The 19,196-nt window shown below is 40.6% G+C and overlaps 1 protein-coding gene across 5 annotated transcripts in view; it reads right to left on the reverse strand.

The window, feature by feature from the left end:
- Window positions 1-546: 546 nt before the first annotated feature.
- LOC143843502 (VPS10 domain-containing receptor SorCS1-like) overlaps window positions 547-19,196 on the reverse strand; it is a 507,191-nt gene continuing 488,541 nt past the window's right edge. For 3 of the 5 annotated variants that reach the window (XM_077349667.1, XM_077349665.1, XM_077349664.1), the window contains 2 exons: window positions 10,056-10,258; window positions 547-7,425 (listed from right to left, as the gene is read on the reverse strand). In XM_077349667.1, the coding sequence (XP_077205782.1) occupies window positions 10,119-10,258 (140 nt within the window). In that variant the 3' untranslated portion in view covers window positions 547-7,425; window positions 10,056-10,118. The remainder of the gene's footprint in view (window positions 7,426-10,055; window positions 10,259-19,196) is intronic. The other 2 variants (XM_077349668.1, XM_077349666.1) reach the window with 1 other exon arrangement.

A 19,196-nucleotide genomic window follows, 5' to 3' on the forward strand; every position in this document is an offset into this window, starting at 1 on the left:
CAGCTCTGCCAGTCCCTGCACCTGGTTTATGCTGGCTGGGAGCCATCCATCCAAGAACAGACAAAACAGAGCAAACATTGTAGAGGAAATGAAATGTACAGAGTCAATTTACTAAAGCCAAAGGCATGTTCATTGATCTGAGAATTTAGAAAACAAATTGCCCTTTCTTAGTGAAAACTGATACATGGATTATCACTTTGTATGCTAGAGTATCTGAATAAGAAGATAACTTTAGAAAGTACATTTAAGAAAATAACTTTGTTTTAGAGAGATGCAACAATAACCCAAACTGGGCAGTGGGTGGTCTCCTCTTCCTTTTTTAAAAACTTGTCCCCAGTATCCAATACCAGCATGTAGATGAAACAGTAATCCTGAAAAGAACATTAATGTTGCAGTCTGAACAACTATTTCCTGAGACTGAGCCATATTGAATAAAATGGGATTTTGAACCCTGTCAAACACTGGCAGATTTAAGAATATGGGATTCTTTATTCACAAACGAGCACAAACAGATAAATAAGGAAGAGAAACACCTGTGCCTTCTTTTAGAGACAGAATCTGTTTAATAAATATGACTGTAAAAGCAATAAACAATCGCAATTATACATTACACTACATTGTATCCAACCAAGAGAGAAAAAATTACATCAAAAAAGTCTTTTAAAATTAGCAGTAGTTCCAATGCTATAAGAAAAAACATTCAAATTGACTTCCTATAAAAATAACTTGGCTAATATTGGACGTCCATGGCCTGTTAGAATTGTGTGAGTTACTGTACAGTTAAAATTTAATTTTTCTTGTCTTTAAAAATGCTACAGCTATAAAGATATGACTGATGTCAAATCTTGTAGCAAAAGGTGTAGAGGAATTCTAGATACTATAATCCAGATGGAAAATATTGAAAAGCTTCCCTGTTTCTTGACATTTGTTACTTTAGGGCTTAAATTCAATCTCAGGTGAAAATGTAGAACAGCCCTAAGAATTCTGCTCAACTAACTCACCTTCCTGACACATATTCATGCATTATGCTCACCATCTCTTGAAACAGCCCAGATTTCAAAGGTTTGTAGAATGGGGGGTAAATGGTTGTAAATTAGGCACTGCTTAAAAGCTTGCCAAATGATTATCCTAACATTGGGAGATTATAATCTCTAGGCTTTCATCATGCTCTTAAATTTACTACCACTTCTTTATATTCCTGAAATTCCATGTAGTTGTAGATAATCAGTAAGACTGGAATTAATACAATAAGAGACCATGGATTAGTTAGGAGAAAGCTGGTCTCTCTGGATATTTTCTATTAATTCACTTGCAATAGGAGATGCTTCCCTGTAACAAAATCCCAGGTTGTTGCAGTAACCATGCATACACAAGAACTCTCTGGGCAAAGTATGGATAAGCAGATTATGTAGTTCTTTCATTGTTATGGAACTATGCTGAGCTGTAATCCCCCTTAATTTAACTAGAAGAATTTCTAAATTTTAGCATTTAGGCATATGCATATTGTCAGCTTTCAAATGCCTTCAATCCATACTATTTACTCTCTACCTGTAGCTTGTGCACATTGATAAAACACTTCAAAAAAGCAACCTGAGTGCATGAAACTGCATTATCTGCATGAAACTGCATGAAAATTATTTTCTGTGGTGATTTACTGATGCTCACATGTTCTTCTGCACAATCATAAAACAGCATACAAAATATATCATCACATAAATACTGTTTTTGTTGTTGTTTTATCAGTGTTAAAATGGGCAAAAATTGCACCCTCAATCTAAATGCATACACACATACCATCAGACTGCTTTTTAAAATAATGGTTCATCAGAGCACATATCTGCATTGGTAATGTAGAGAAGGAAAAATACACAAATTGAAGGAATAGATATGGGAAAGTATGCTGATTTAGTGGCTTATACTAAATTTCAAAATATGAAAAAATAAAGATTTATGTTGCATCAGTTCTGTTGAAGGCGGAAAAAAGGCAGGATAATTTGGAACTCCAACTCCAGAAAGATATTTCTAAAATCCTTTGGGTAGAGTCAGTCACACTTAATTTTGGGGTGTCGGGGGGGGGGACACAATTTACTATAGCAATCTGGGATCTTTCCATATGACATAATTTCTGCACTGTTTAATAAAATGAAGCGATACATTCTGGTTATCTGAATCCACTGTATTAGTCAAACATACAGATGAAATCATGTCACAAAAACTACCCCACAGAAACTTTTCTCCCTTATAACCATACCAAAATGGCATTGGGCTTATTATCCACAAACCACATAGTAATCCACAAAGCACTAAGCTACCTGTGAGATTTACTCCCACTCTAATTACTTATCAAGTGAATATGAATTGTACCAACATCAACTATTCTGGAGAAACTGCTTTAGAATGATGTACAGAGGGACGATTTCCACACCTGTCCCACATAATATCTGTCATTAGTGGGCTGCATAATACCTTTAAACCTCATCTGAGTACTGACTTAGCTAGAAACATTGACCAAGGCCATATATTGCCATACAGTGGTGTTTGCATATTTCCCTCCAACTCCAGGTTATGTCTATAGGTTTGTCTGTTAGACGGGTGGTAGCAGTGTAACTAGTTTCAGTTAATTAAGTTTTGGATTTAGGTTTTGTCTCGTGTTTGTCATATTGACCCATTATGCACAGGGGCAATAACGCACATTCAGGGTGGAATGGCGGCGACTAAAATCACCGATAATGCACGGAGCCAGCTGCAACCGGCTGCATGCTGCCGAAAAACCTGCGTCAGCGAAACGCGGAAGAAAGCGCAGCTTCCGGGTGACCGGGGCGCAACCAGAAGCGGAACTGGGATCGCCGCGTGCATAATCGGTTACTCTGGGTTTTGCCGCCGTTGCGCCCCCTCCCATGCATAATCGGTGTGCATCACGTCTTCCCCCTCCGCGTTTTCCATGTGACCCGAAATCGCCGTTTCTGCGGCCATGCATAATGGGCCATTATGAAGGTTTTTTTAAACATGACAGTGTCTGACAAATCAATGAATTAGACATTTCCCATACTGTGAATTAATGAATTAAAAAAAAAAACTGTTGTGATATTTTGGTCATTATCAACATGCCCATATTTCTTATTTTGAAAGTTATAAATCCATACTGTACATCTCAACATTTCAAGATATAAAAGTTCAAATGTTTGAACCACTGAATTTCTAATTCAGTCTGAACCTTTTAAACACAGGTCAGATTTATTATTGAAAATTCATAATGCTACATTCAAAGTCAGCTTCTGGCCTAATCACAATAACCTGCAGCGCTGGGTGAAAATATACCAGACCTGTCTAGAGATTAATAGTTACAATGGGCTATGTTATTTACCTAGACATCTGCGATAAGACTGAACTGGTATTCCAGATAGCAACCTCAAGCACTCAGGCACATGTAAACACTAGCAATGAGTTCTTGGAATTAAGATCTCAGATCCACTATGAATTAGGGTTGCCAGCCTTCAGGCAGTAGCTGGAGATTTTCTGGGATTACAACTATCTTGAGGCAACAGATCACTTTATCTGGAGAAAATGGCCACTTAGGAAGGTAGACTTCTATTATATCCCATTAAAGTCTCTAACCTCCCCAAACACTACCTCCACCCCCAAAATCCACTCAGAGCTGGAAAATCTAACTATAAATTGGCTGTTTCCAAATGGCCCTCTAGACAGCAGCATCCACTTCATAGCATGTAGTAATCAATAAATATTTGATGACTGCACATGCTCACATCTGAGCCAGCTGGAGATCATGGAAGGTATTGTAGATCCTATAATGACCTTTCTTAGACAATGCATTCATGGAATGAATCATCAAAGATCTCCATAGAACCTACATCCTTCACTACATGACCTGGTTTCTTGGCCATCTCCTCTGTACCTCATTTTCACTCAACATCAGGACTCAAGCTGCAGGTACCAATTATGGTCATATAAATCTAATGTATTCAGTTATTTGGGGAGTAGAGTCGGAAGTTGATATGTCAATCTTATTTCTTGCAGTAAATCTTTTGTAGATCTAGTTGATTAAAAGGACATTGTTTAAATTTACTACTAAATTTACTACTAATAAAAAAGTTCATTTTCAGTGTGCCCAACTTCAATAAAGTGTGGCGCAAGTGGAGAATCGATTTTCTATACTTAATCGCAGATCTGTTTTCAGAAATCCAAACTTGACCACATGTAAATTACAATTACAATTGCATTTTATAACGTAGATTGCTTGATTGGCACGATGTCCTATGAAGAGATGTCAAAACAAATCAACTTGTTTGCGGCCCCAGGTTAAACTATAGACACTACAAGATCCACATTTATACTGCCCTTGTGCTATAATTGTTGAATTGTCATCCGCATATAGCACTTGCTATGGACTCTGCAATTCCAGGACCCCCACAGTGCTATATGGTTAGGGGGGTCTTCACATTGTAATGTGAACTGTAAGAACTATATGATGTGAACAACAAGAACGGAAAAAAGCTGTCACTTGCTTACAAAGTTCCAACTATCCCTGGAAAGGGTTCCCTGCAATTCCTGCACAAGTAAGAGTGCCAGTTGTGCTCTTCTAAGGCCCCAAATTCTTAAACTGTTTCTGGTGCTATGGGCTCAGCAAATCCTTAAATCAGGGCTTTCCAGTATATTTTAAATGGTGGCTATTTTTTGTGGATGAGATCTTATTTTATAACAGGTATATAAATGACATATTTTTGATTGTCAGTGATTTTACAATCTTGGAAGCCTTTTTTTCAATGGATAAAGACTTTACACCCTACATTTTTTTACTATTTGTTGGGATTTGAATTCCAGTTCTTTATTGGATACCATTATATAAAAGATAATAAGAACCAGTTAGCTGTGAGACTTTATGTAAAACTTAGATAAAAATTCATATTTACATTTTCTTTCACAGTCACCATATAGACAATTCATGCATTTGAAATCATTTCTACCTAGAGGGAGAATTTTGTGAGGTCAGCTAGTGAAATGACAGGGCATCTGCAAAGCTGAGATTATCCTACATGTATAGTACATGAGGCTTTTCTGAAAACAGAGATCAATAAGATCTGAGAGATAAGGACCACAGAATCACTTAGATCCATTCTGCATGGTAGTAGCCAGGCCAGGCTGATGATGGTTCTTTGCGAGGGGCAGTTTGCCCCACTGCTTTCTGTGTCCCCATGGGGGACCATTTTTGCTGGCACACCTTGTCCACCCAAGATGTCTGCCTCCAGACTAGGCAGCCGGGGCAGGAAGGTTCCGCTGTCCTGAGTGGGTAGGTGGCAGGGGCTATTTTTTTCAGTTAAGGAATGTGGTCACAATACTGCCCTCCTGAACAAAAAAAAATGCCCTAGGCAGCTCGGTGGCACTATGTAGCACTACGGAGCCATCTAGGGCATTTTGTGTTCCTCCCAGGATATCAGAGTCATCCCAGAGTGAGGAGAGAAGCTAGGCCTGGAAGGCTTGCCAGACAGGCCTGGGCCAACATAGGCTCTGATGGTGCCTGCGGCAGGGAAGTGAATGCCAGAAGAATCTGCATTTCCTTCTGCAGGGCAAACAATGGCTTGATTTAGGCTAGGTCGGGGCTGGACCAGCACTAATGTCATCTGGAAATGGGGATTAGCCCCGCTGCCAGAGAGGTACCAGCCTGCCTTTTCCCCTTGTGTGGAAAAGGTCTTAGTTTGCTCTTAGAATACAATAATCTTTCTTTCTCTATTAGAAATTTCATAAAGAGACACTAAGGGACATACCTTGCTGTGACTACAAAACACAGTCTCCATTTGAGATAGAGTGGTACATTCTGACTCTTCTCCAGCAAGAAGCAAGATTAATACACCAACTTCAGGCCCATTAGGACTGAATCCACATTTAGATTTATCTAGCTACATCGGATTTGGTGTTTACTAAAGGGTACCAATTCTTGGCCTGTTTGCATTAGATACCAGAGGGTCTGCAGTATGAAGAAAAAATAGTTATATATCTTTTTTTGCTGGACTCTCTGAATCCACTGTTGACCTCTGAGTTCTTTGAGAGGCAAGAAAGTGGGAAAGATATGTTTTTTGTGTTTAGATGCTGTTTAGATACAGTATGGAGTCTAGAGTGGTTCAATAGTCATTTCTCATAGGGAGTACATATTGAGATAGTTTCACAGGCTTGGATAAACATTTCTTCATGCAAGTTTCTTCAGATATCCTCAGCTTGTAGATTTGTCTACAAATAGATTCTATAATTATTATTTACTTGAACTTTCATCGGGAATCACAAATTATTGTTCTGCCACAAATGCCTTAATGGAACATTAAGCAATTAGAAAATGAGAAAACTGTGATTGGAGACAGATCATACCCTTTTCAGAGCTGATGGTGATTTGAGAGATAGCTGCCTGCTCTATTTACAGGTTTTTCTATTAAAGAAAACCTGCCAAACATTTGACCATAAGGAATCAGGGAATTGATGTGTCTATCAACCACTGTCAAAGCTACCAATCTGAAAAAACTTAAAATCAATCAGAATCAGTTAGGTGCTGATATAAATGCCTGAATGGACTGAATCCATTATAACTGGATAGTATCATGCCCTCAATTTTGACTTCATTGAATGTAATGCAGAAAGTATCCCCAGAGAGAAGATGTCTTGGGTGGCCAGATAATGTAAAATTTATAACTGAATAGGCAAGAATGAAGGGCCAACCATTAGATTATGAAACAATTGGACTTCATCAATGATATATGCAAGCTGCTTCTGAGTATTTGTTATATCTGAAGAAGCCAACAATAGTTATAGAAAAAGGGCAGGAAAGATATGAAAAGGCAAAATGAACGCATTAAGTAAATGTAAATAGATAAGAACATTGTGGTGCCTTTATACTCCAGTGCAATTTGTGTGTGTGTGTGTTTTAGAAATATAGGCTGGGGTGGCAAATCCACCTCTAAGCTTGCAGTGGTCAAAGTAAAAGCAGTTATAAGAAAAGTCAGGAATTTTCATCCCATCTCAACCCCCTCCCCAAAGATCCCATGCACATCCTTGGCCTATACCATATGAATCATCTACAAATTAAACCTAGGTTAGAAAAGAAATGAGAAGTGGGATAAGAAGAAAGGGTCTTTTCGCATCCCCCCTTTCCTCAATCAAAAGAGAGCACCTGTACACTGCAGTCCGAGCTATGTTATCCAAATGACACCCACATGCACAGGCTTAAAGCTAAAAACCCTTTTGTCATCAGAAGAATCAAAAAGTCCAAAAGCAGTGATTGGTTTCTTTTTTATACATATATATATCTATATATATATCTCTTGGGGCGAAGGGGTACAGATAGACTGGTGTCCTTGTTTCAAACATTTATACAGGTAGGGATCTCTTTTGTGCTTTGAGTCTCAGCAACTGTGGAAATACTTCCTGTGGCAGAGAAAGAAATACAACAAAACAAAAGGTAGTTAGCAAAATAATAGAGTGCTGCTGCAAGAACAGAAAATACTTCAATATCACAACATTTGTCTTTGGATTTAATTATACCACACTAACAGGTCATGTGCCCAGAATATTTGCTTGTCATTTAGAAGGTGCAATGTAACATTTCGTTCCTATACTAATGAATGTGATAACCGAATATTTTCAATGTCAAAGTGCACAGCAGGTAACTGTGAGGAGGAACATGGCTAGTTGTGTTCCTCAGAAGGCTTTTAATGCACTTGAAAAGAAAACAAGGGTGTCAAAGGTTTTCTTTGGCACTTGTCTTTGCTTACGGACCTGCTGTGAACACAATGAATGCTGAATGTGCACTAAACTAGGTTTTACAGCCAATGGTGAATTTCCATAGCTGGGGGCAGGTGAGTTTAAAACCCACCCAGGAACAATTTCTTATGACCTGAAAGCCATGATTTCTAGACAAGATTTCTAAAAGCTCCCAGCAGAATCCATCATGAATTCCACTTACCTTGATTATAGGCCAGAGAACTATGCAGAAATTTTGTCTAGCGCTTTGGAATTGTGCTGCCATGCTTGCTATTTTTTGCTTTTATAAAGCCTTAGATGCTTGCACTCATACATTGCTATGCTGCATGCATATGGGCTTTGTAGATTCTTAACAGTTGCATGTGTGTGTGTGCACACAAAATTAACAGTTGCCAAGGAAAAAGAACCAACAAATCGCTTTTGACTCCCCCCAGTCCCCAAACTATGGGAAGCTCTGATTTTCCTTATCCTAATTACAATATGGTAACATTTGTTTCCCCACACATACAGAATCCAAAATCTGAAATAACTGAGCATTAGTACCTGCTACTGAGTCAGTGTAACTGTGTGATCCCCCCCCTGTTTATGTAAGCTATGCTCATTGTCAATTAAGGACATTAAAACACTAGACATTCCCCCCATGTAATTATGTATAGAATTCTATCAATATTCCTTTTTGATAATGGAAAGATCCTGATGTGAGAGTTCACAAGTGGAGTAGTGTATATTGTTCCCAATTCATTTCAATGTGCTAAGATCATAATTTGCAGCGTTTATGCACACCTTTCTCCTCCTCTAAAAAAGAACACATGATTTTTGAGATGGAGAGAGGCAGAAGTGGCTTAATTATGTGTGATTTCCCATTTGAAGCCTGGAACCCTGGGATTTTTCTGCTAACTAAAAGGAACAATGTGCATGAGGGTCTACATTAACATTAGAACGAACAAGTCAGGACCTTTCCATTAACTAAAAAGAATATAAATACAATTGTGCACAGCACAGAATGCTGAAAAAATATAAGTTTTTAAAGTGTCTGATTGCTGATTTTCCTATCTGTTCCACTATATATTTTTCGTAAGGCCTTGGAGGAGAAGTGTGTCTCATGGCTTAAGTGCCACTCAGCACTTAACACCCACTCAGGGCGGCTGCTCCGCCCCTGAGTCCCTCCTCCTCCAACCGGCTTGCCTGTCTGTCCAGTGGCCAGCCAATTACCTTCCGTCTCCTACCCCTGACCACCCCCTCCTCCTTCCACTTCCCTCTGAGGCTTGGAGGCTGCAGATCCCTGCTGCATGAGAGCTGCCCCTGCCAGTGAGTTCCCTAACAGCTGCCTGCAGCCTTTCCCGGTCCTGGAGGGAGGGGGAGGCTGTCCAAAGAGTTCTTCCACACAGCCCCAATCTAGCGCCCGTTGTATTCCTGAATGCAATGGGCTTGGCCCCTAGTCTCATATATAAAGGGAGAGGAGAGGGACTCATAGAAATGAAAGGAATAGAATTGCAGAAAGAACAAACTACATATATGCCATTTCAATAAATACTGAGAGAAAATCTGAATTTGAAATCAGAGGCCAGGCAAAGGAGGTGGGACAGAAAAACCATGAAATGGTTTTGGGGGGAAATATGTTCTCCCCTGTAAAACAAGTGAGGTGATCATACCGATGATGTCCAGCATCTGCTGGTGTTATTTATTCATGTAACAAGCTTAGAATTCCTCCAACTTTGTGATACATGCAAAAAATGTATGTGCAAAAGCAAGTGAGACTGGTATAAAATAGCAACTGTGGTAGCACAAAAGGAAACCAGCTGGAATCCTATGGAAGCTGTGGGGATCCCATATGGTCCCCCCACCTCTAGTCAGGAAATGCCTCTTCTGTTAGACTATAATTCTCCATTAAACCAGCTCCAGCCACATTCTTAATCCTTGACACAATGAGATTGACTGCTGTTACTCACTGTGCAGAGAGTTCTCACATGCTCAAAAGCATTGCCGTCTTTTTTAGATCACACTGCCCAGGGCTGAACCCCACATGACTGAATGCTTTCAGGGCTTGGCACTAGCTCAGATTGAGCAAAGACTAGATATAAATAGGGTTGCCAGATATCCAGGATTCACTTTGGGGGGGGGGTGTTGTTAAAGAATTCCAGTATCCAGGGACAGCATTCATGCAGTATCATTACTGACAAGCTCTCCAAACCTCCCTTTTACTTTCCCAGTCTAGCTGCTTTGGTCTTTGCCCCCTTCAGGCAGCAGCACCAGCCCCCACCCTTCCTAATCTGCAGGTCAGCAACCCAGCGCACCTGCGCCTGACGAGCGCTCCTCAGACATCTGACCGCCAGCATGCTCATCAGCAGGGCAACAGTCTATGCACTGTCTGGTTCTGGACCCAGGGCAGTCCTTGGCTGTCTGGTCACGCTCGCTGGTTGGTATCCAAGATGTCCAGGAAATTTTCCTCCCAATAGCCTCTTGTGTACAAGAATTGGTCTTTGGAAATCTGGCAACCCTACAAATAACCCCAGCTAGAATCAGTTAGATTCATTACATGCCGTTCTTGAACACTGTTCCCAAGTGGAAGATGATGGTGAGGGAATTAAATTAATTCAGATTAAAATTCACATGGTAACACAGAGCAAACATTTACAATATATCATTATGCTTTTTTTTTCATTTAGAGAACTGTCATGTTGCCCCAATAACTGGCAATCTTGATTTCTTCCATGCACCTAAGGCTGCATTTAAGTGGCATAAGGTAAAGGTAAAGGTATCCCCTGTGCAAGCATCGAGTCATGTCTAACCCTTGGGGTGACGCCCTCCAGCGTTTTCATGGCAGACTCAATACAGGGTGGTTTGCCATTCCCTTCCCCAGTCATTACCATTTTACCCCCCAGCTGCAAGCTGGGTACTCATTTTACCGACCTCGGAAGGATGGAAGGCTGAGTCAACTTTGAGCCGGCTGCTGAGATCGAACTCCCACAGCCTCATGGTCAGAGCTTCTGACAGCACGTTGGCTGCCTTACCACCCTGAATCACAAGAGGCTTGTTTAAATCAGTGGTTCAACCTTTTACAGGCTGCGGACCGGCGGCGGCGGGGAGGGCAATTGCCCGGCTGGGGGAAGCTGTGCATGTGCAGCTGCGCATGCGCATTTGTGCCATGTGCAGCAGGAACATGCATGTGCGGCACTTCCGCGCATGCGTGAAAGTGCCGTGCATGCACGTTTTTGGCTGCACATGGTGCAAACGTGCATGCACAGCTCTGCTTCCCTCTCCCCCCCCCTCCCACAAAAAGAAGCTTGCCGGGCCGCAAGCTAATCAACGGCCGATTTGCTTGCGGCCTGGGAAGTTTCTTACTGTGGAGGGGGGGCCGGGAAGAGGGAGCCGCGGCCCGGTGCCAGGGTCTTTGTGGCCTGGCACCGGGCCACAGCCCGGTGATTGGGGATCACCAGTTTAAATGGAATAGCTGGATTCAAATTCAGTAGCACCTTAAAGATGGACAAGATTTTCAGGGTTTAAGTCTGAAAGGAGGTTGACAGCTTATACACTAAGACTTTTGTTAGTCTCTAAGGTTCTACTGAACTCAAATCTAGCTCTTATACTGCAAACCAATACAGCTATCCTGTGAAACTATTTAAGTGGCTTATTTCACCCTTGCTCAGTTGTGACTCACACTGTGGAATTCTCTTTGGATTTCAACTGTGAAGATGAAAAAGAGATAATCTACCATTGGGGTAGACTTGGTTTTCAACCAATAAAAGCAAGAAGAGCTAGGGATTTTGTTGATGGAATATAATACCCATCATTTTTGTTTTAATAAAGATTATGGGATACATGCAATTTTATTGCTGTCCCCCCTTTCTAATCTCATTTACATGTTATAATCTTTTCCATTCCTTGCCTTGAAAACCCTACAGGGTGGCCAGAAGTTAGCTTTGACTTGACAGCAATAAAAAATGAATAAATACTACAGATAGGGTTGCCAACAAGCCTAGAGAAAAATGGCCTGCTCTTTCAAGAGCCTTAAGGGGATGCCCCAAAAAGCTTCATCTGCCATTTCCACACTGAACATTTTCCCCTAGGTCTGTTGGCAACCCTAACTGCAAATATGCTCCAAATTCTTTCATATGATACTTTGATTGACCCAGGACAAACTACAGTTTTTTTTTCCTTTCATTCTTTTTATCAGTCTGCAAGCCAATTAGTCTTTGGTGACCATCCTTTTCTGAGAGGCTTCTGCCAATTTAGATGGCTAGAGGAAAAACAACTGCTTGGGTTGTGTTTATTAGCTCTGTTCTTTCCTTTGGTACTGAATTCTTATAGTTATTTAGTTACTCTGGTTAACGGGCAATATTTCCTCGAGGTACCAGTCTCTGCTTACTTTTTAACTCAGGATTTGCTCTTCGTGGTCAGTCTTCTCATTTCCTTTTGTTCACTCTCTTGAGCTGCTACTCAGTATATAATAAGATCATGCTTTTTCATTTTCTTTTCCTCTCTTTTTGGTTCTCTCTGAAATTACTCTAATTCTTGCTGCTACTTCTTTTTAGTGCTTCTTGTTTTCTCTTTTAGCCACCATGAAGACTGTGACAATAGTTGTTTTTTAAATGCATCTTCCCGTCATTTTCTCACATTTAAAATTCATGCTATTTATCCTCTTTCTTACAAATTGTTGCTCTATCTGCTACTTGAGATCCTTTTTCTGCTTGATTTTCATCAATGGTTTTCTGCTTTTCTTCTTGCCTCCCATTTAAATTTTGATCTCCTATTTTAGATTTAGTTTCTCTCTTGTCATAGTGTTTGTGTACACTCAGGAACTGAATATTCATAGTCTAGTGGTAATGTTCTGTTCTTTTACTTTCATCAGTTAAGTTTCTGACTGTGAGTTTCCTTTTTCCCTTTGCTAATTTTATTCTGCCCTTTTTCTTACATAAACTTTCAGTGTGGGGGAGTGTACTTTTCATGTCATGAGTCTGAAAGGCAGGTTATGAAGTGACACAGGAAAGGGTTTGGCAAGGGATAAGAAGGAAATGCATGCAACTGCTTTGGAATATATTAAAAGGCTCTCATTGGCATAGCCAGAGTTCATCTGAAATGTATTTTTCTCATCTGAATGGTGCTAAATGGGGAAGTTGAGAGGACAAGATAGTCTAGACAAAATTAACTGGTTATTCTTTACCAAAGTTTGCTAAATAGCTTCAAAGGCTGGTTAAGAAGAGAATTTGGTTAATCATGGCTTGCAGAGGACGGAATGTGGTCTGTGCAGGAAAATGCACATTGTCTACATCTTTTCTCTTGATTGTGGTTGTGTACTTCAGTATCTGCTCATGCCCAGATCTTAACAGGAAGAATGTGAATCAGTATTTGGCTCAGAGATTGTGAATGCATGTTTAAAATTGCTTCTATAGCTGAGACTGCTTACTAACTTCATACATGGCATGCAGAAAGTGGCAAAAAATATTTCTATTTTTATACTATTGGTATATGGCAGAAGGGGTCAATATGCAATAACCTCCTATATAGCAGAAGGGGTGATGCAGGTGATGGCTAGCTTTATCTGTGTTTTCCATCTGAATTCAGGCAGGCAATAGATGACCAGTTTCTCGAGTGGCAAAGAACTACATAAGGCAAAATCCAAAAATAATGGAGATGTTGTAGATAGACGTTAAAACTGACCCAGAAAGAGGTCAGTCTGAAATAGTATGCCTGCAGTTTGGGAGTGCTTCTGAGCTTCTTTCTGAAGATATCCAGGTAATAGAGGTGCCTTCTCAAAAATAGATATTTTAAAAATTTAACTAGGCCTTTCAAGAACAATTTTCACTCTAGTATTAAATTGTGAGACAACATTCCAAAATCTTAAAAGATGATGCAGTAAAATGCTACACTCAATATGCCAGCAAATTTGGAAAACTCAACAATGGCCACAGGATTGGAAAAGGTCAGTTTACATTCCAATCCCAAAGAAGGGCAATACCAAAGAATGTTCAAACTACCGCACCATTGCACTCATTTCTCATGCTAGCAAAGTTATGCTCAAAATCCTACAAGCTAGGCTCCAGCAATATGTGGACCGAGAACTTCCAGAAGTACAGGCAGGATTTCGAAGAGGCAGAGGAACTAGTGATCAAATTGCCAACATACGCTGGATCACGGAGAAAGCTAGGGAGTTCCAGAAGAACATCTACTTCTGCTTCATTGACTATGCTAAAGCCTTTAATTGTGTGGAGCACAACAAATTGTGGCAAGTTCTTAAAGAGATGGGAATACCAGAGCAACTCATTTGTCTCTTGAGAAACCTATATGCAAGTAAAGAAGCAACAGTGAGAACCGGGCATGGAATCACTGATTGGTTCAAAATTGAGAAAGGAGTTCGGCAAGGCTGTATACTGTCGCCTTGCCTATTTAACTTGTATGCGGAACACATCATGAGAAAGGCGGGATTAGAGGAGTCACAAATTGGGATCAAGATTGCAGGGAGAAATATCAACAACCTCAGATATGCAGATGATACCACTCTAATGGCAGAAAGTGAAGAGGAACTAAAGAGCCTGTTGATGCGGGTGAAGGAGGAGAGTGCAAAAGTTGGCTTGAAACTCAACATCAAGAAAATGAAGATCATGGCATCCGGCCCTCTCAATTCCTGGCAAATAGATGGGGAAGAAATGGAGGTAGTGACAGATTTTATTTTCCTGGGCTCCAAGATCACTGCAGATGGGGACTGCAGGAAAGAAATTAAAAGATGCTTGCTCCTGGGGAGGAAAGCTATGGCAAATCTAGACAGCATCCAAAAAAGCAGAGACATCACCCTGCCAACAAAAGTGCGTTTAGTCAAGGCTATGATATTCCCAGTTGCAATGTATGGTTGTGAAAGTTGGACCATAAGGAAGGCCGAGCGTCAAAGAATTGAGGCTTTTGAACTCTGGTGCTGGAGAAGACTCTTGCGAGTCCCTTGGACTGCAAGGCGAACAAACCGGTCAGTCCTAGAGGAGATTAGCCCTGACTGTTCCTTAGAAGGCCAGATCCTGAAGATGAAACTGAAATAATTTGGCCACCTCATGAGAAGGAAGGACTCCCTGGAGAAGAGCCTAATGCTGGGAGCGATTGAGGGCAAAAGAAGACGGGGATGACAGAGAATGAGGTGGCTGGATGGAGTAACTAAAGCAGTAGGTGCAAACTTAAATGGACTCCGGGGAATGGTAGAGGACAGGAATGCCTGGAGGATCATTGTCCATTGGGTCGCGATGGCCTTCCTTATGGTCCAACAACAACAACAATTAAATTGTGAATATAATGTTTTTTAATCTCTCATCTATATGCTTTAACAATCATATCAAGTGGAAGCTGCCTTTGGTCAATCTTAAAGTAGAAAGGCAAAATATTAAATATTGACATTTGTAATGAAAAGAAAGGATATACTAGAATTTAAATTTTTTAATGTTCTCATTCCGTGCTTTTAACAGCAATATGACATGCAGAAATGCAAACAGTAGGCAAGGCTTTTCCAGGCTTAATCTGTTTAATGTCTACAAGTCAGGCTGCTATGAAAACCACTTAAGTAAATGGAAAACATGGTAATTTTAGGATCCACTGTTTCTGTTGCTCTTCCCTAATCAAGAAGACTCTATGGTGAGCAAAGCTCAGTTGGAGGCATATTTGCTCCTCTATCCATATCCTATGGTTCAATACCATTTTATGTCTAACAGCAAAGTGTGCCCAGATCTGTGGATACTTGAACCCATGGATCAGGGCAATTTACACAGAAAGTGTTACCCCTTTCCAGGTTTGCAGGGGAAAAAATGAAAACTGAAAAGAAAAAAAAAGACAACGTTTAAATCCCCCCCACAAGTTAATTGTGCAGCCTCCTCCTGCTGTAGATACGTGGGGAATAAGTTGCTGCCAAAGCAATAAGTTGCTGAAGGGCATCCTGAGGAGAGGAGTTGCTTAGAGAAGGTTAGCTCCATTCCTTCCAAGGGAGCCGGCTGGGTGCCTTCTGATCAATCTCTTCCTGTTTTCCCCATCCATCTCAACAGGAGGATAACACTTTAGCTGCAGAGAGGAGGAAAAAGAATGGGGGTAGCAAAGAGCCACCTTGCAAAGGGCCTCAGAGATGGTGAAATAGCTGTGTTGTGAGTGGGGGAAGATGGAAGATCAGTGGCTTTGCCAGTGGCTGGGATCAAGGTAAGTTATAAAGAGGAAGAAAGATAATGGGCTAGGAAGAGAGAGATGAAATGATACTAGCGCTGGGGACATAGAAGGAATGACTGTAGACTGAATAGAAGGAATTGCCCTGATCCATAGAAGGAATGACTGTAGACATCATCAGGACCTCCTCTCCACCCGCTAGTAGTGGGAGGGAGGGGGGGGAGTTGAGCTGCCATTCTTGCCATGCCGGCAATATTGGCAATGTTATTATTGTTTTATGGGGTTTTAATGGGGAATTGCGATATTGTTACCCGCCACGAGCCGCAAGGGAGTGGCGGGCTATAAATCTAATAATAATAATAATAATAATAATAATAGAAATGGAGACACTGAGAGAAGAGGTGGGGGAGAGGAAGAAGACAATAGATTTTCCCCCTGCAAATTGTTTGCTAATGCTTGCTTGTATATTCGAATAGCCAAGTCAACTAAATCCGAGGGAACATAAATGTGGAGACTGAAACTGTGAATGGACAGCTTCCAAAAACCTGTTAAATGCCCCACATTTTCAGAATCTAAAAAAATTGGGAGTTTAATCTTGTCCAAATAATAACAGAAGCATCAGTGGCTTTAAGAAAGAGATATCCATGGCCATTACAAGGCAGCCAGAACAGGTTTGATTTTTGTTCACCCCAAATCACGTTCACAGTTGAAACATTTTTGGTGGAATTTCTAAAAGTTTGAACTAAGCTCTTTTAGTGTATTTTATTGCAATTCCTTTGTGCTCTCTCTCTCTCTGTGTGTGTGTGTGTGTGTGTGTGTGTGTGTATGTGTGTATATATATATATATATATATATATATATATATATATATATATATATATATATATATATATATATATATATATATATATATATATATATATATATATATATATATATATATATATATATATATATACACACACACACACACCAATATAGAATACCAATAAAGGGAATGAATGCATGCATGAATGAAAGTTTTTATTTCTGTGAGTAAAGGGCAGGGGGAGGGGCAAGACCCCTGCCTGGACTGCTAGTTCCTTGTGGAAAGACTTATTGGGGTCAGGCCTAGCAGGAGTTACAGTACAACTTGATCTTGTATGACTTCCATAACTCACCTAGATCTGGATGTTTACTAATGTTCAACAGCAGCCATGCACAAAAGCCAGTGTGCTGCATGCTAAGAACTTCAGATTAGGAACCTGAATCCCCATTCTGCCCTGAATACTCACTGGTGACTTTAGGCCACATATACAGTTACAATTTACCTTACAAGAAGGCATTAATTGGGTATTAGGATACCTCTAAGTGGGTTGATGGCCTCTGTACCCACCTGGCTAAAATGCTAAGCACACCCACTTGACACAAAGTGAGATGTAGAGACAGCATCTGGGCTGCCCAAGATGAGAAAGATAGCTGACTCTGTCCCAATCATCCTGAGGCAAGATAGGAGAGGGCGTTCCTGGCCTACCTGAGATGCGGTAAAATGAGTAATATTGCCTGGAATGTTCTGCCTAATGTGAGGGGGAGGCTGCAGTTGGTTTGACCTACCTGAGCCCCACTTGAAACCAAGAAAGAAGTATCCATCACACCTGAGGCAAAGAAAGTGGCACCCAGTCTACTGGTTAGGTAGGTATGCTTCCTCCCCATTGGGAGGGCACAGCAGAGTCAGAAAATCTCCCTCTTTCTTTCTTTCCTTTGGGGAGGTGGGGCCTTAGGGCTGGAGGAGGGCCCCCCTTTCTAGTCTGCCCCTGATCCAAGGTTTTCTTAAGGCTAAGATGAAGGAGAGGAGAATTATATAAACGGCTTTGGATCTGCATTGTGGAGAAACATGTGATATAAATGAAAAAAATATTGCTGAGAATTGGAGGCAAATAAAAGTTAGGTTGGTATGTGAGAGAGAGAAGGATGCAGAGAGGGGTGAGGATATGGGTCTTGTCAGCATTAAACAAACAGTGAACAGTGTGGGGGAAATGATATAGGGGAAAATGAGATTCCCCCTTGCAAGTCCTCACAGGTTGTCTATTGGGAACCAGGGCTGGGTATGGCAACCCACAATGTGCAACTGGGCAAAGGCTATTCGTGGTAGGAGAGAAAGGAAAGCTAAAACAAAGGTGCAGGTAACAGTAAGTTGGCTGATGACTGGGAAGGAAACAGGAAAAGGGGATAGACAATACTGGCTCTCAGGGAAGGTAGATCAAGACGAATAGCCTTATTAGCTTGTTTATAGCAGTAGAAAAGAGCAAAAATCCAGTAGCACCTTAAAGACTAAGAAAAACAAAATTGTGGCAGGGTAGGCCCTCTCGTGAGTCACTGTGCACGTCTTCAGATACTGAAGAAGTGATCAGTGATTCATGAAAGCTCATATCCCGCCACAAATTTTCTCAGGGAAGGGAAAGAAGTAAGGAGGGGGAAATAGGATGCCCCCCCCCACATAAGTCCTTGTGGATTCTCACTTGTCTTACAGAGACACAGTTCATTACATTCTCAAAATAAAACTGTAATACTTCATTAAAAATTATGCCACTTTAAATGCAGCTATCACATTTTGAATGTTTTATGAGTCATAAAAATGGCATTTAGAGTATGCCTTTTTGGGTAATGAGGGAGGAACATTCAAAATATCAGATACAGGAACTTTACAGAAGGTTAAGTAGACCTCAAGCATCCAAAACTGGTGAAGTGTAGCATATCCAGTTGTACATAGAATTATTTGACTGAAAAGAAACAGAAGGTCATAAAATGTAAAACTCTGCATAGAGGCAGAATCTTAGAAAGTCTTACAACTGAAACATTAGGACATGTAATCAAAGCATAAGGAATAGGAAGAAAAGGCATGCAGATGGAGCAAAGATGTATCATGCTAGACTTGTCTAAAGGGCAAAGAATACGGTCAATAAAACAAACACAGCAGGCTCACACAAGAAAGCTGTGGAAAGGGAAAAAAGAAATTAGTGGAAAGAAGCTGTTCAGTTAGTGAATACTGATAACAATGTACCATGTGGCGATTTGCAATGATGGTCAAATAAGTGTGCATGGAGATAGCTGTCCATAGGAAGTTGTATGGAAACTTCTTCATATTCCTGATTTCTCATATTTCTGATCGCATACATAAAATTATCCTCACCAGCTTAACTGATACTACAAAAGATGGGCCTCTCATAGAAGATGGGACGCCCTTCTTTGTCCCTCACCTTAATGCTTGATTAATATTATCTATTTTCATACTAGCCCATATGTCTTGGTGGATAAAATATCTATTCTGACCC

This window comes from Paroedura picta, chromosome 8, assembly GCF_049243985.1.
Source record: "Paroedura picta isolate Pp20150507F chromosome 8, Ppicta_v3.0, whole genome shotgun sequence".
Classification (NCBI taxonomy): domain Eukaryota; kingdom Metazoa; phylum Chordata; class Lepidosauria; order Squamata; family Gekkonidae; genus Paroedura; species Paroedura picta.